This window comes from Thamnophis elegans, chromosome 3 (genome assembly GCF_009769535.1).
Source record: "Thamnophis elegans isolate rThaEle1 chromosome 3, rThaEle1.pri, whole genome shotgun sequence".
Taxonomy (NCBI): domain Eukaryota; kingdom Metazoa; phylum Chordata; class Lepidosauria; order Squamata; family Colubridae; genus Thamnophis; species Thamnophis elegans.
The window spans coordinates 33,843,090-33,859,533 of NC_045543.1; the positions used below are offsets into that span (position 1 = coordinate 33,843,090).

At 38.7% G+C, this 16,444-nt stretch overlaps 1 protein-coding gene across 1 annotated transcript in view; it reads left to right on the forward strand.

Annotated features, from left to right (window-relative positions):
* The first annotated feature begins 1,389 nt into the window (after nt 1-1,389).
* Nucleotides 1,390-16,444, forward strand: part of LOC116506821 (lanosterol synthase-like) — a 41,522-nt gene continuing 26,467 nt past the window's right edge. Inside the window, exons 1-8 of the mRNA XM_032214741.1 lie at nt 1,390-1,437; nt 3,388-3,556; nt 4,860-4,998; nt 6,709-6,817; nt 9,061-9,182; nt 12,008-12,104; nt 13,029-13,164; nt 15,905-16,013. Coding sequence (XP_032070632.1) covers nt 1,427-1,437; nt 3,388-3,556; nt 4,860-4,998; nt 6,709-6,817; nt 9,061-9,182; nt 12,008-12,104; nt 13,029-13,164; nt 15,905-16,013 — 892 coding nt within the window. The 5' untranslated portion in view covers nt 1,390-1,426. The remainder of the gene's footprint in view (nt 1,438-3,387; nt 3,557-4,859; nt 4,999-6,708; nt 6,818-9,060; nt 9,183-12,007; nt 12,105-13,028; nt 13,165-15,904; nt 16,014-16,444) is intronic.

Below are 16,444 nucleotides of genomic sequence, written 5' to 3' on the forward strand. Positions count from 1 at the left end.
CACTTAACAACCACTTTGATTAACAATGGAAATTCTGGTCCCAATTGTGGTCATAAGTCAAGGACCACATATGTACTGATATGTCTTTTCAGTTCAACTTTATGGAAAGAGATGGGTACTCTTATTCAACAAATGTTCTTGGCATATAATTTGACATCTATGTGATATGGTGAACAATCTGCCTCATTACCATCAACATACAGAATTATTGGATGTCTACAATGGCTTCCTTTAAATAGAAAAGGCTGTCAGTTTCATCAATAGGAAACAACATTCAGAATGCAGAATTTAGGATCTGACATTACAGTTCAGGATTCATTTAAGGGTTTCGTGTTTGTACAAACACTGCAGCAGCTAGTCCTCGGCCTACTGGTGCTAATTGAACATCTCAGCAATAATGACCAACTTTGTTAGAGATGAACCAGCCAAGCCTCTTTATTTAGCAAAAGCAAATAGTAAGTTCGTTAGATGACACTACGGGCTAATTTCAGTAACTCAAACTGTTTCAATCGTTAACTGCCTCCCTCCAGCCACAATCTGTCAGAGTTAGGCATAATCCAAGAACATGTTTGGTTTGCTGTGAAGCTGTAAATCACTTTAAATTCTACAGAGATCCCCAGCATGATGCGATTTTTCACCGGAAGATTTCCACCTGGTGTCAATGCCCTACAACTATAGGTATCTATATCTGGAGAGTTACATTGGTTTGGCTGGCTTGAAAGAAGTTTTGCCTCATATCCTGCAAAGGGCTGTAGCCCCAACACATGATTTTTGCACTTAATTTGGAAGCGTCCCTTCTGTGCTCTTTGCGGCTTTCTTCCCATCCCCATTTTCTTGTCACTGATCTGAGCCAGACTCGCTTCCTTCGCATGGAAGCTCTGCAGCAGTCCACATTTAAGCTCTAAGGAGGAAAACCAGATCAAAGCGCGGAAGGGCTAGCGCTCCTCCGTGGCCTCGGCTTTAAATTTTCAATGGTGAAAGCGCCGGAATTTGACTTGCTGAGTCCCTGCATTTCTTTGGATCTTCTCGCTTGCTCCGTTAAAGCCACCAGCGCCTGTTATTGTTCCACATCCAATAACTCGTTCTTCTGTGATTACTCCCTGCAAAGGTTTCTCCTTTCCCATAGGAGACCAACAGCAAGCTTTACTTGGAAACTGACTCCGCCTTCAATTGTACCTAAACTCTCGTGATTGGCTCGTACTTTCATCAGTTCAAATCGGAGGTTTCCAATAGCTTCTTGGGAATTGTAGTCCTCAAGAAGGAACTGCTTTGGGCCACGATTCACACAAAAGACTTCATATCCCAGCGTGCCGCTGACACAGTCGAGCTGTGAGGTGTGTGATAAGTCCAGCCTTGGCTGTACTTTATTTTATGCCGATCCTTCTGCTACTGCCTGCAGGCTTCAACCTTAGCTCAGAGTGACAGGATGGATGGAACGTGAGTATTTTGGCATCTCTCCTATTTTAGGCTTCTTCCAGAGCTTTCTGGTCGTTTTAGTTTTAGCTTTGTTTGGAAAAATCACTAGGATGCTTTACTTGTGGCGATGCAAAAAGAAAAAAAGAAAAAAAAAAGAAGAAAAGAATGAAAAGTCCAGGACGTAATTGGTGATTAAAAAATGACACATTTTCCCATGGTCTGAGAAGGGATTTGAATCTTCTGTGATCATCTACCCGTTAATTTTTTTGACAAAATGGGAATAATTAAAAACATATTTGTACTATGTATATATGATGTGATACATACATTATTGCTCTATGCTCTTTCTCTGTTAAACAATTTAAATCACACAGAGGCTGTTTGTGGTTTGGTTGTCCTTTCGTTTCACAAAAAAGGTTAATTTTGATAATATTTCATATTTATCAAATTCATTCTTGTATTTTATACATCTTTTTCTTCTTCTGTATTATATTTCTCTACTATATCATAGAAAAACTTGAATTGGTTTGCAATAGCCATAAACCTTTTCTAGATTAAACATAGTAAAATTGACAAATCCCATATAAATGGTAGAATAAAAAGATACATGGTAAAAATAATCCCTTAAAATAGAGGTGCCGAGGGAGTTAGTGACCAAAGAAGGCTGATGTAAAAAGGCTGGTTTGGTAAGAATGCCTGCAGCACATCGGCTTGGAGCCTGGATTCTTGGCACTCTGAGCTCAGAAAACATCAAGACCCAACAATTTAACCTTATTCTCATATATTCTCAGCTATTGGAAAGCAAATCATTCTCAAACATGTAAAAAGGTCACCAATGCAGCTCTTTAAATAGCAGTCCCAGAGAAAAGCCGTTTGAGGGGAATTTGATGTCAACAGAGATGTTTCTTTGGTTCATCTATTTGAAGGATTTAGAACTTTGTCCAAAAATAGAAGCCCTTTTAAATTAAATTAAAACATTGTAACTTTTCCCACATCATCTGTTGAAATTGACACAATCCCCAGTATCACACCATCAGAAGGTGTGCAAGTAATTACTGGTGCATTTTTACTCTTAAGAGTTTGAGTATATTAGCTGAGTACAATAGTCCTCAACTTACAATCACAATTGACCTCAATATTTCTTGTTAAGTGAGAAATTTGTTAAGTGAATTTTGTCCCATTTTATGACCAGTTGTTAAGTGAATCACTGAAGATGATAAGTCAATAACCTGGTTGTTAATTGGATGTGGCTTCCCTATTGATTTTGCTTGTCAGAAGGTTGCAAAAGATGATCATATGACCTTGGGACAATAAATGAACTGTTGTAAGTCGAGGACTACCTATATAAATATTGAACTAAGCCAAAGCACATTGAATTACCATTAGATGAATAGCCCATAATTGGCTGTTTGCATATCATGGTATGATTAATAGAAGAGATACAAATGCTGAGAGGCAGGAATGGGGCTGAACCCTCCACAAACCAAGCAGCTTCACATTGGAAGCATACAGGGAGAAACAGTAGATGTTTTATTTCCTGATTTAATTTTTTATTGGATTTTGAGATTACACATTTAAACAGATATAGACTAACAGAAAATTGGAAGGGACCTTGGAGGTATTCTAGAGCTCAGGCAGAAAACCCTATACCATTTTAGACAAATGGTTGTCCAGTTTTTTCTTAAAAACTACCACTGTTGGAGCATTCATAACTTCTGGAAGAAAGCTGTTCTACTGATTAATTGTTCTGTTTTACTTATCCAATGGGTTTATTTCCTTACATTTTCTATTACATGTGGCTGTAGCGAGTTTTATTTTATCCACAGTTAATCCATAGTTTAGTTTTAAGCTGGAATCCTAAAAAACAAGTTTCAGACACTGCTTGGATCCTAATGCTTGGACATTTTTCATTTGCAATGCTAGGATGAAGGCTTTACCTAGGGTCTCTCTTTTGCTTTTCACCCCTGTTAGATATTTACGGAGAAGAGGAGGCCCATATAAGACAGAACCAGCCACAGACTTAACCCGCTGGCGTTTGAGTAATGAAGAAGGTCGGCAGCGGTGGCGATATCTAGCAGATGGCGAGGGTGTGGAGCGGGAGCAGACTGCACTGGAGGCTCATTCTCTAGGGCTGGACACAGTAAGTGACTGATGCTGTTGTGAATATGAGATAGGAGGGGGATGGACAGCTTGCAAAACTCTCAAAATTTCTTTCAAGTTCAGTCTTTAGGGAGCAGGACAGCTTGTCTGTTGCAAAATATTTCTGTACTCTAGCAGACATGGAAGAGAGCATATTCATAGTGCATCTTTGGGTCATGTGAGGCACTGTGAAGATCTGTGGAGCTCTACTGTTAACATGAGTATCCAGGAATTGTCCCATGACACACAGTGTCTTTGCAAAAGGGAAAATGGTAATGGTGGGAGAGCGCTCCATATTTCTGGGGAGCTTGTCTGTTGCTACTTAATTTCTTTTGGAAAAGGGCAAATATGGTGAAACTGATTTGCTTGACAAAAACCTCTGAAAGGACAAAACTATAAGAAGATGTGATGGATTCAGATGGTTTATGTACACATCTCAGTGCTGGCCCTCTGTAAATTGGAGAAAGGATGCAAAAGCGATCTACAGCTCTCTTTTTAGAAAGATACCATCTGAAATACATGACTTATACTGCAGACTTCAACTTTTATTTCTAGTCTTCTGTAATTAGAAATATTACTTTCCAGTATATACAAGAAAGTGTTTGAAGAAGGCTCATATTCTATGTATTTCTCTTACTAATATCTTTTAGTGTTTCAGGCATCAGTGTGTTGGATCTGGGTCCAGAAGCAATATTCAGCAGATTCTCACAAGGTGAAAGAGGATACTGCCCTTTAGGAAGCATACAGATACTGGCTGGTTCCATAAAACAATAGATTAGATGAAAGCAGGGTTAGATAACCTGTGGTTTATCATACAGTAGGATTGGTCTAGTGCTTAAGGCATCAGGCTAGAAAGTGTGAAACTGAGTTCTAGTCCTGCATTAGCCATTAAAGCCTAGTGGATTACCTCGAGCCAAGCATTCTCTCTCCACCCAGCTCACCTTACAGGGTTGTTGTAGGGAAAATAGGAGGAGGAAGGTGTTCTGAATATGTTCAAACATTTGTAAAAAATAATAAACAAAGAACAAGTAAACAAATTCACTATGAATCTTTTCTGGCTGGTATCAGAACTGTTTTTGGTTTGCCTAGGGAGCAAATCCAAGGTCAGCTGCTATCCTTTCTATTGTACCAGAATCAGGGAGAGAGAGCAGTTAAGTACCCCTCCATATGTTGTACTGCTTGAATAAAGCAGTAGACTTCAGTGAACATCTTTATACATATGCCAGTTCCCTTTAGACTTTTATGGACCTATACAGTCTGGTCATTTATATTACTTTCTGGTTCCAATTCTTTCTATTTTGCAGACTAAAGTCTTCCCAATCTTGCCTACAGCCTGTACTGCAGAAGAGGCAGCGCTAAATGGGATGAAATTTTTTGCAGGCCTACAAGCAGAGGATGGTCACTGGGCTGAGGATTATGGAGGACCTCTCTTTCTGTTGCCAGGTATTATTACAAGAAAGGTCCCACTAGCTTCTTCTCACAGATGGTCATGCATTGGTCAGATGATCAGTGTTTTGTATCAAAGGCAAATAATCTTCTAAGCTACATTGGTTGTAGCTACTTCAGAATTAATTACCATATTTTTCAGAGTATAAAACGCACCAAAGTATAAGACGCACCAAGGTTTTGAAGAGGCAAATTTTAAAAAAAGTAGGTAGGTAGATAGAGGGAGAGAAAGAGAGAGAAATACAGTAAGTAGGTAGGGAGAGAGAGAGAATAATTAGGTAGGTAGGTAGGTAGATAAAGGGAGAGGGAGAGAGAGAGAGAAAGAGAAATTCAGTAGGTAGGTAAGAGAGTGTGTGTGTAATTAGGTAGGTAGAGGGATAGAGAAGAAATAGAGAGAGAAATACAGTAGGTCGGGAGAGAGAGTAGGTAGGTAAGTAGAGAGATAGAGAGAGGGAGGGAGAAATACAGTAGGTAGGTAGGGAGAGAGAGAAAGTGTAGGTAGGTAGAGGGATAGAGAGAGAGAGAGAAATAGAAAGAGAGAGAGAAATACAGTAGGTAGGTAGATAGATAGAGGGATAGAGAGAGATATGGAGGGAGAAATACAGTAGGTAGGTAGGGATAGAGAGAGTAGGTAGGTAGGTAGGTAGATAAAGGGATAGAGAGAGAGAGAAATAGAGAGATAGAGCGAGAAATACAGTAGGCAGGTAGGGGAGAGTGAGTGAGTGTAGGTAGGTAGGTAGAGGGATACAGAAAGAGATAGATAGAGAGAAATACAGTAGATAGGTAGGGAGAGAGAGTAGGTAGGAAGGTAGGTAGATAGAGGGAGAGAGAGGAAGAAATACAGTAGGTAGATAGGGAGAGAGAGAGTAGGTAGGTAGGTAGGTAGATGTTTCCAGGTGCATTTATCCATGTTCTGAAGAAGGAAATCACTGACAATCTGCAGCACCTAAGACTTGTTTCTGCTGGCACAGCACTTGATCAATGTAATTCTCATCAATCAGTTAAAGAGCTTTCCAAAAGGGGAAAAAATTTTTTTCACTATGGAAACCTCCCTGTTTTTCAAATAAAAGGCATGAAGAGCCTTGGGGGGGGGGGGGGCTTGCAGAGTGCTCCTGGGGGGAGGCTGGGGGGAGAATCAGCAAAAAATGACCCGTTTTTCACAAAAACAGGCCCGTTTTTTGTCAAAAAAACTGCTTATGGAGGCTTATAGAGTGCTGCTGGGGGCTGGGGAGGGGCAAAAACGGCCCATTTTTTGCTTATTTCTGCCCTCCCCAGCCCCCAGGAGCTCTCTGAAAGCCTCCATAAGGGTATGCACGGCCATTTTGGTGAAGGGGTGGGACTTCAGGGGGCAAAAAATGCTGTATTCGATGTATAAGATGCACCCAGATTTTCAGCCTGTTTTTTGAGGAAAAAAGGTACGTCTTATACTCCGAAAAATACAGTAAATGTTTCTCTACACGCTACCAATTACTGACTAATAGTTTAAAAGGAATAGATAGCTAGAACAAATTGGCTCATGACGGTGGTGAGTTTAAAAGACAGGTCTGTCTCCAGGCCTCTTGGAATCTTTTAAGTCTAAGCATTCCAATCATTGGATTTCAGCAGAAGCTCAGAGACCATTCATTATTTCAACAGCTTGTTGTTGCTGCCTGAAAAGGCTTTCCAGCCTTAACTGCATTTTTCTACCTTCTGGTCTTCTTCCAACAGGACTTCTGATTGTGTGCCACGTTGCTAAGATTCCACTCCCAGAAGAAAGTAGGAAGGAGATGGTGCGTTACTTGCGTTCAGTGCAACTCCCAGATGGAGGATGGGGCCTGTGAGTAAAGCTCAAAAGCCGTTGCTTCAGAAGGACTTTCCCCACTTTCTGCTATTTCATTACCAGTGGTGGTGGCAGCAGCACTAGCAACATTTCGGTTCTCCTCAGCCTAAATAGAGATGTCCCTGGATTTTTTTTTCAATTGTAAATATCTGACAGTCACTCCTTTTTCCAGCTGGCAAATGCCATCCTGGTTCAGAAGGGATTGATATGCTGCTCTCGGTGTGGGCAGTGTGAATTCATAAGCATATTACACAGTGGCATATCATACATGTTTGAACCAAAGGCATAAAAAGGCAAAAGCTCTTATTGCTGATGGGCATCAATGCCTAGCCAATTACTTCAGGAGCAAATGGTTGGGATTCCTAAGGAGAAGTTGATACCTGTTTCAGGAATTGGCCAAGAGTGTTTAGTGCCTTAAGAAATCAGTAAGAAATCTACAATTACTTTGCATTTTGAAAGGGTAATAGAAATTTGTTATCTTGCAAAAATCTACTATTGCAGTGAAATATTTTATGAAACCTTGGAGAATCTTTCTCAGTCTTGGCATACTGCAACTATCATAAATATAAGTCAGTTGCCAAACATCTGAATTTTGATCATGTGACCACAGGGAAACTGCAATAGTCATAAGTGTGAAAAATGGTTATAAGTCACTTTTTTCAGTTCTTCTGTAACTCTGAACGATTACTAAACAAATGGTTGTTAGTTGAGAATTATCTGTATAGTTATTTCGAACATTTTTCTATCTCTAGGAAATATACAAGACATCAGCTTGAACCAAAAAAGCTTGTGTATAATCTGTGCTTTTTATCCCTTATTTCCTTCCCTGCCAATACTTTGTTTTATCCAATTTATCTGCTATTGCAATGGCCTCTAGCTTACTCTGTTTTGTATCTAATATATGTCTTTTGTCATGTTGACTAATTTTTATTAATTTGGGGGCTCCAACATAGTTCACACCTGTGTTTATTAATAACATTTGTCCTGTCATAATCTACACTAATTTAAATATAAGTATAGATTTCCCTTTACATAAAACACTACTTTCTTAATAACTGTTCAGTAGTTCTAGCGTCACGATTGACAGATTTTTTATGAAGCCAAGAGGGGATAAACTAGACAATCATTTGACTGGGATAGCATAAGGCTTCTGCCTCGAGCAGAGGGTTGGACTAGAAGACTTCTGAGGTTCCTTCCATCACTATGATTTTATTACCAAAATGGTATAAAATAAAGGCAGAGCGAATGACTTTGGTAGGAAAAAAAGTGGGAGAATGGGGGAAGGGCTTAGAACAGACAGTGGCTTTGTTTGGAATAGGTGGAAATTCTGTTGCTTAGTCCTATTTATGCTTCTTAAACCCCACAAAGTTTGAAAACTCAGCAAATGAAAATGATATGAATTTCAGGAAGACTTCTTAATGCTAGTTTAATGTGTAGTCTTGAAAACTATAAAAATAACTTCCAGACAAATTCATAGCAGATCAATTAAGGTGGAATTACTTTAAAATGTTTCCTACCCACCTATGGGCTGGGAACTCCTGGCTGGTTCCTGCAGTTGTTTCCAATGCTTCTTCTAACAGATACATTAATTGTAGCTATAGATAGTGAAATGTCCAGACTTCTTTGTTTTCTTTTTAAAGCTATCCTTCCTATGGTTATATTTCTTGGAAAGAAATTTTAGATTTATTGCATTGTTAAAATGCGCTAATAGCTTCCTTTCACAAATGAGGTTGAGGAATGACTTTCTGTCTGAAAGACATTGTCTTCTGTCTTCCACATTGTCTAGAAGGTGGAATGTTTAATTAATAGAAGAGAGAAAGAAACTCAAAACAGCCCAGATAACACCATATTCCTAATGTTTATATGGCTTGGATGAATAGGAAACAAATCCATAGAGTTGTTATCACTAGTGCTCATTAAGCTTTACTTCTCTGATTTATCATTTGAATGCTTAGGGATTACAGTATTAATTTTTCCTATTTCTGGTGAATTGATTCTGCAAGCAAACTGTAATTCTACCTAATCTCAATCTGCAGCATTATATTTCTCTCTTATGCATTTAAAATAAAACTCTAAAATATAGCCATTGTTAGTCAAGTTGTAATAAAATTACTCCATGCTCTTTTATTTTGCCTTCTTTGGTTTAATCAGTTCTTAAAAATTCACAGAACTTGAAGTACAGTTGGGTTTTCTTGTGTGAACCCATCTACCTAACACTTTTCTTGTTTGTTGTCTGTTAGACACATTGAGGACTTGTCTAAGGTATTTTCTACTGCTCTGAACTACACGGCCATGCGTATTCTTGGAGTCAGCGCTGATGATCCAGATTTAGTGAAGGCTCGAAATAACCTCCATAGCAAAGGTGAATGACCAGCTGGAGCCTGGAAATAAATGTGGCTTTTATTTTTTATTTTACCATCATTTGATGCCTTTGGAAAAAAGGACACTCTGCTTACAGAATAATCGCAAATTATGGTTTATGTGTTTATGGATTAAGTTGATTTCATCTCTTAGTGACCATATTGGTACACTGTCTTTAGAGATATTTATCCCTATTCTGGCCCTTCAGGTCTTCCTGTCTTCAGTGTCTTTATTAGTGTCAATACCACTTCTTGTCATTTGTAACACCTTTCTGAAACTCTTTATTAGGTTGCTTCCTGAGATCTTTGCCTATATTTACTTTAGTTTCTGTTTTCTTTTTGGCAATTTCCACCTCTTATTCTGACATGTAGTGTTCTTTAGTCTATTTTTGGCAGTCTTTTTTCACATTTATTCTTAACAATTTCTCTGATATTATTCCTCATTTCCTCTGATCCTCTGTCAAATTAGGTTCAGGGCTTCCAAGCAATTCCTGACAAGCTCCTTGAAAATGGTGGATATATGCTCAAGATTGTATCATAGAAACAAGTTGGCTTTGTTCTTATGCTTTAGGTTAGTTTGGAACTTGTACATGAACAGTTCATGATCTGTTCCATAGTCAGTGTCTGGCCACATTTTTGCTCTTGTAGCTGAGTCTTCCACATGCTTCTGCCAATAGCATAGTTATTTTCATTTTTGTATTCATTTTCTATGATGTCCAACACTTTAGTTGTTTGAAGATTTTGATAGCAGTGAAGTAATTAGATTGCCAGAAACTGATACATTGTTCTGTTCTTGAAGGAGAAGGAGTGGCAGAACTTGGAGGCAAGTCAAAAGAGGAATCAGCCTAGAGTGTTTACGTAATCACAAACAGACAAAATCCAACTTGTCTTCAATTCCGTTGACTTTATCTAGTGCCAAAATAGTGCTAAAGTTTAGTTGCGTAAATTTCCTGTGCATAAGCATGAATTGTAATAAATCAGTTTAATTGGAACTTCATGTGTGCTCCTGTCTTTCATGCCTGACCATTCCAGTTCAGTTTCCTAAGCCATATAGTCCAACTATATTTTCTTCATCATGATTTCCACCATTGACATTCCAATCTCCAAATAGCACATTTGTTTGCATATTCTACTGATTTCACGTTAAACTGGATCATAAAACTTGTCCATAAAATTGGACAAGTTGATCCAAACACTGGACCATAAAATTTCCTCTTTTTCTGCCTCAGTGGTTGGAGAATATACTTGGATAACCTTCATATTAAAAGGTTGTACAGGAAGTGTAATGGCTAATATTTGAACATTGCTACATTATGCCCAAATACTACTTTCACTAGATCCTTCCTGATTATGAAAAAAATGCAGTTTCTTTGTTTTTGTGCCCTGAGTAGTAAACAGTATGGTCAACTGGCTGAAAAAAAATCCAGTTGGCATTCATTTTAATTTGCTGATGCCAAAGACTTAAACATGTAGCAAATACATTTCCTATTTCATTGTTTTGAGCTTTCCCATGTTCAGGAGGACTTGAGGAGGAATATTACATTTTTACTTTAGATTTTTCAGTGCATTCTTGATTCTCCTTGATCATGTTTGTTATTATGAAAATCTAGGAGAAGAAAAAAAGATCAGCTTGATGCCAACCTGCCTCCTTTTCTAAATATCTAGCTAAGAGGTTCCTCTGGTTTTCAGATGATATTCTCAGCTTGATTGAAGCTGCTCAGTAATTAACATGCCTCATGCTGTTCATTGATTAATAGTTTGCTATTTGCAGGAAATGGGAATGATTATGTGACCACTTGTGAATTAAATGTTACTTACATTGTTCAATTTTCCTAGTGTAATGGCTCCTCTCCTAACTTGAGAAAGTAAAGACTCTTGAAACTGATTATTTCAAAAGGAATTTTTAATCAAGCAGGATGGAAACCATTAGAAGCAAAGCAGCACCTAAAAACCTTTAGGCCATGCAAATGGGATTAAGCTGATAATGACCCCTCCCGTTTGTTGGAATGCAGATTCTGACCTATATACAAGTGTGAAGATACTTCCTTAACTCTTCTGCCCTGGGAGTCAATAAAGCACACGTTCCCAGGGCTATCTCTAGTTAGACATCAAAGTTATATATCCCACATGGCTACCATAAACATCCCTCGAGAGATGTTGGGACCTTCAGTCTCCCGGAGACAGGAAACCAGTTGTAAAGTTGTAAAACTCAGTTGTTTTAGATGTAGCTAATGATTTAACTCCGAGGCTCCCCTTCTCCCAAATGAATGGCAGTATCACTTTTAGGGATCTGATACCTAGGAAGTCTTTAAGTAGGAAGCACCATCTCTTCTTTCCTAAGAGTTCCCTGTTTTACTTAGCCTTGTGAGTAGATTTGTTCTTCTAGTCTGCTCCAAGTCCAATGAATAGTAGGTATTTGTATTAGTTCTATGGGAGGTAAAAAGTTACTCATTAGCTCTTCTTGCTTTCTCTCTGACTGAATAAATTGAAGCCACTCTTTTACTTTTTGTTTTCTACTGTATGTTGTACATTTTCCTGGCCAGAAACTTCAGGAGATATGAAAAGTCTATCTGTAAAGAATGACTCATATAAAAACTGTTGTTATGAACAGGGCTAAGGGAAAAAGAGGAAGGATGAGGCCAGACTATTTGGTAGCAGTGTCTTTTCGGGACTGAGAAGGCAAGACACACCACATAGGCTGAGGGAAAAAGGACAACTGTAAATAGATCATTTCTCCCCTTTCTTTTCCTCTGTAATAACTATGAACTGTTTATGTTTTATAAAGTTGTCAGCTGTTTTGATATTATTCTGTTTTGGAATTCTTCAGGTGGTGCTGTAGGAGTCCCTTCCTGGGGTAAATTTTGGCTGGCTGTCTTGAATGTCTACAGTTGGGAAGGAATGAATACGTTGCTTCCTGAGATGTGGTGTGTAAATCATCATCAAGAAAATTATACCCAGCTTCTGTCTGTGTTCGTTATATGGATGGATGCACTTGACCCAAAAAATTCCCAACCCTGTTTACCATCCCCCCTTCCAAGACCCAAAGGTTTTTTAGAATTTGCACATGCTCTTTGCAAGTCAGTTAATTTCCTATTCATTCAGATCAGTTTATTATATTTCAACCCATATTCCAGAATATCCCCCCTATCTCCTTCCAAAACAGACCACTTGTAAGTTTAAACTGCTAAAAATTTATTTATGAGGTAAGAGGTATAGGAAAAGCTTCACAATGAATTCTTAGTTGTATTTTCATGGTGAGACTGAAGAAATCACATTATTAATGGAATCTGTTTCAGTATTTAGTATGAGGATTTTTTCCCTGGGCTCTTGAATGTCCTCCTTTACTTTCTCTTCTGTTTTCTTTTCTACAAGCTGAGGAGGAATTTCCTATATTTACTTTTAAAAATTCACCTCAATGTTTAAGATTAGAATCTAATACCTCCTCCCCACAAGGAGTGTATGGTGCTTTAAGCATTACCAAATGGCTTTCTAAACTTGTCTACCAATTAGAGTAGCAAGAGTAAAAAGGGTCACTATATCACAGTTTTCATCTAAGACCAAAAGAGTACAACCTGATTCCAGTATTTTGGATACTGTCCCCAAAGGTGAAATTATTTATACACTGGACAACTTCACGGAGACTCTTTGAGGTCTGATAATTGCTAGAGATGGGCATGCCAGTGGCCAATTTTTCAAAGCCTGCTGGATGAAGTGTGTTTAGGCAGCCACTCCATGTTTTGTTGTCATGATCTTTTTGCATTTCCTTCAGTCACATTGTCTTGTTACATTGTCTTTGCAGGCAACCGTCCACTGTTACGAGCTTTTCCCTTCTTTCCACTTCACAATAGGTTGTTTCCTTCATGGATGCCAGCTAACCCTTCCACACTTTGGTGTCATTGCCGCCAGGTTTACCTGCCAATGGCCTACTGCTATGCTGTCCGCCTCACTGCAGAAGAAGATGAACTTATCTTGAGCCTTCGATGGGTAGTTGCCAAAGCATAGCTTTCCTATTAGTCCAATGACTTTCAATTAATGGAATCTCTGATCTTGTTTAAGATGTAGGATTGGGCCAATTTTCAGTTTCCCAGTCCCCAAAGGATTCCAAAATTGAAATATAGGAAAATGCCTTTTGACACCCCCCCCCCAACTTTTTGCTATATATATATATATATATATATATATATATATATATATATATATATATATATATATATATATATATATATATATATATATATACACATACACACATACATATATACATATATACATACACACATACACACACACACACACACACACACACATACATACATATATTTCAAACCAATTTAGAAGAGGTGTACATGCTTCAAAAATTATTTCAAAGCGGTATTATGAAATGCATGGGATTAAGGCATCATTTTAAAGCAGCTACATTTTTCAGCCTTCCACAATTCAGCTCATTAAAGCACCCCTGTATTTAGTGCTGCTTTAAAGAGAAGCTGTGCTTGTGCTCTTTCATATTCCAAAACATATTTCCAAATAGTTTTCAAAGAATGCACAGCCTTACTATTTAAGCTTGTAATTCTCTGTTCATAAAATAGAATAAAACCTCTGAAAATTGACCCAAGGGACTGAATGAAAGTGGCCAGCATACTGAACAACTGTACTGATATGTACACATGCCTCATTTTACTTTACAGAAACACACATAATGAAAACATAGTAAAATCATTCATACAATACTGCATCATACAAAATCAATACATTTATGTATGTATTATTTTCTCATGAAAAAACGAGTCAATTTTAGTCTGTTTCTTATTCATGTTATGAAGGTAAGTGGAGAAAGCACTCTGAATGCTGGCCATACCACTCACTATATCTAGGCAATTTTCCATGGCAAATGACTTTAATTGCATTATCAAATGACTGACATCATCTTCTTTTGGAATATCTGCAGTTTTATTGTCCTCATTTAATTCTTTTGCTTCATCAGTTGCTTCCAGCACTTTCCCACTGGGTTGTACCTCAGTCAGTACTGATTGGAAAATTGCTTCTGAGTCAGGGTCAGGAATTTGCTTCTGCAGACGAACCATAGATTTGGATTTTAGCATTGACCCACTACAGAAGCTGGGCTCAGTAGTGCATTTACAGTAGAATGTTTTGATTATGCCTTGTCAAGAGGTTGAATTTTTGATGTAGTGTTTGGAGGCAAATTTTTCAGTTTGTAGGATGATTCACTTGGGGATGGCTAGGACAATTGTCCAGAAGAATGGGCCATTTCTTCTTCTTCATTTCTCAGTCAATACCACTTATCCCCTCCTCAAATAAGGCATCAGTCATCCATGTAGGTTTGTTAAGATTTCCAGGTGACGGGAAGGTCTTTGGGCTGCAGGTTCTTGAATGAGGATGGCTTTGCCAATTTACCGATCACCAAAGGTTTTAGCTTCTCTCCGTTAAGTCAGTGCACAGCAGAACTGTGACTCATTCCTTAGAAAGTTTTCCTTTGTGGATGCCAGCTAACCCTTCCACACTTTGGAATCATGCGGTTGTTAAATGAACCTCACTTCCCCCATTGACTATTTCTTTGAAGCCAGCTGGGAAAGTAACAAATGGTGATCACATGATCCTTGGACAGTGCAACTGTCATAAATACATGCCAGTTGTTAAGAAGTTGAATTTTGATCACGTGACCATGGGGATGCTGATTCAGTCGTAAATGTGAAAGTTATAAGTCACTTTTTTCAGTGCCATTGTAATTTTGAATGGTCACTAAACAAATGGTTTAAAACTACCTGTAGTCCAAATATCTCCACCAAAAGGCAGCACAGCAGGACCTGGCCCATAGCTTCTGTTTCTCCCTGACTTATATTTTAGAGGTGTTGCTAAATTGGCTGCTGAAAAGAGCAGATGGAAGGGCATTACAGTGGGATAATCTAATTTATTTATTAAATGTACTTATGAAACGTATGTGACACTCATCTCACTGTAAAAGTAAGTCTGGATGACTTACAGCATAATAAAAAGATAATACAAAACAATTTTAAAAGTAAGAAAGATTAAATACAGATAAAAACCCAAGAGGACATATGACATGGTGGGGATATTCTCTCTGCATAGTCAGCCCCAGCATTAAGCACCCTTATTGGAGCCCTAGGCCAGCCAACAGAGCTAGGTTTTAAGACTCTTCTGGGAGGCCAGGAATATGGGGCCAACCTTACCTTCAATGGAAGAATCTGCCAAATGTCGGCTCTTCTCCTAGATCCTGCCAAAGAAATTATTGCACATGGGAACTCGGTTTGCTGTGGCCTAGAGGTGGAGCTCTCGTCTCACAATCAGGAGGTTGTGAGTTCGATCCTAGGTAGAAGCAGATGTAGGGTCTCCTGCTTGGTCAGGAGGTTGGACTAGATGACCTGCAAGGTCCCTTCCAACTTTGTTAATCTGTTAAAGGCTCTTCTCTTGGAGTGAGTGGGACTAGTCCAGGCCCCTACTCAAACAGGAAACTATAACATTTCAGACAAGTGGTTGTCCAATCTTTTTTAGGATACGATATTAAATAAATATTGGGCAGGCACAATTGTTTTTTTCTGGTCTCATGGTGAAATCTCTCTAAAGGCCTTTTGGAAGTCAGCGCTTCTGGCATGTTCCTTAAGTAACAGTTTTGTCTGTTCAAAACCCACTGAGATTTCTTGTGGATCTTCAAATGCTAATTCTTTATTCTTCTGGGTTTCTTTTGTAGGAACTCTACGTACAAGACTACGACAGTATTGACTGGCCAGCACAAAAAAATAATATTGCTTCTGGGGATTTATACACACCACATAGTTGGCTACTGACCGTTATCTATGGTATGTAAACCTGGTTCTTGCCGAAGGGCCCCCCTCATTTGTTCTTGCTAGATTCCATTTTACTGCAGAATAAAAAACGCTGCCAAGGAAACATCTTTGTAATTCCAAAAGGATCCCCAGAATATAAGGAAGATAAGCCTAACAGGTGTTTTTCCTAACATTTCATTGTATCTAATGGTTCCCCCAAATGACAGTGATAGTAACAGATATATTATTCTCCTATCTGACAGCACCCTCCTTAGTCACTCGCATACCGTTGCACATCCTCTCCCATGGCAGCAGCCATCCCAAATCCCACTGGATTTGTGCCACTCCTTCCTGACCACCTGTTCACTCCCTTACTCATCCACACACTCCCTCTCTCTCTCTCTCTACCACCTGGCAGCAGCCACTTATCTACCTGCCTTGGGAGCACCTGGGACTTGCAACTT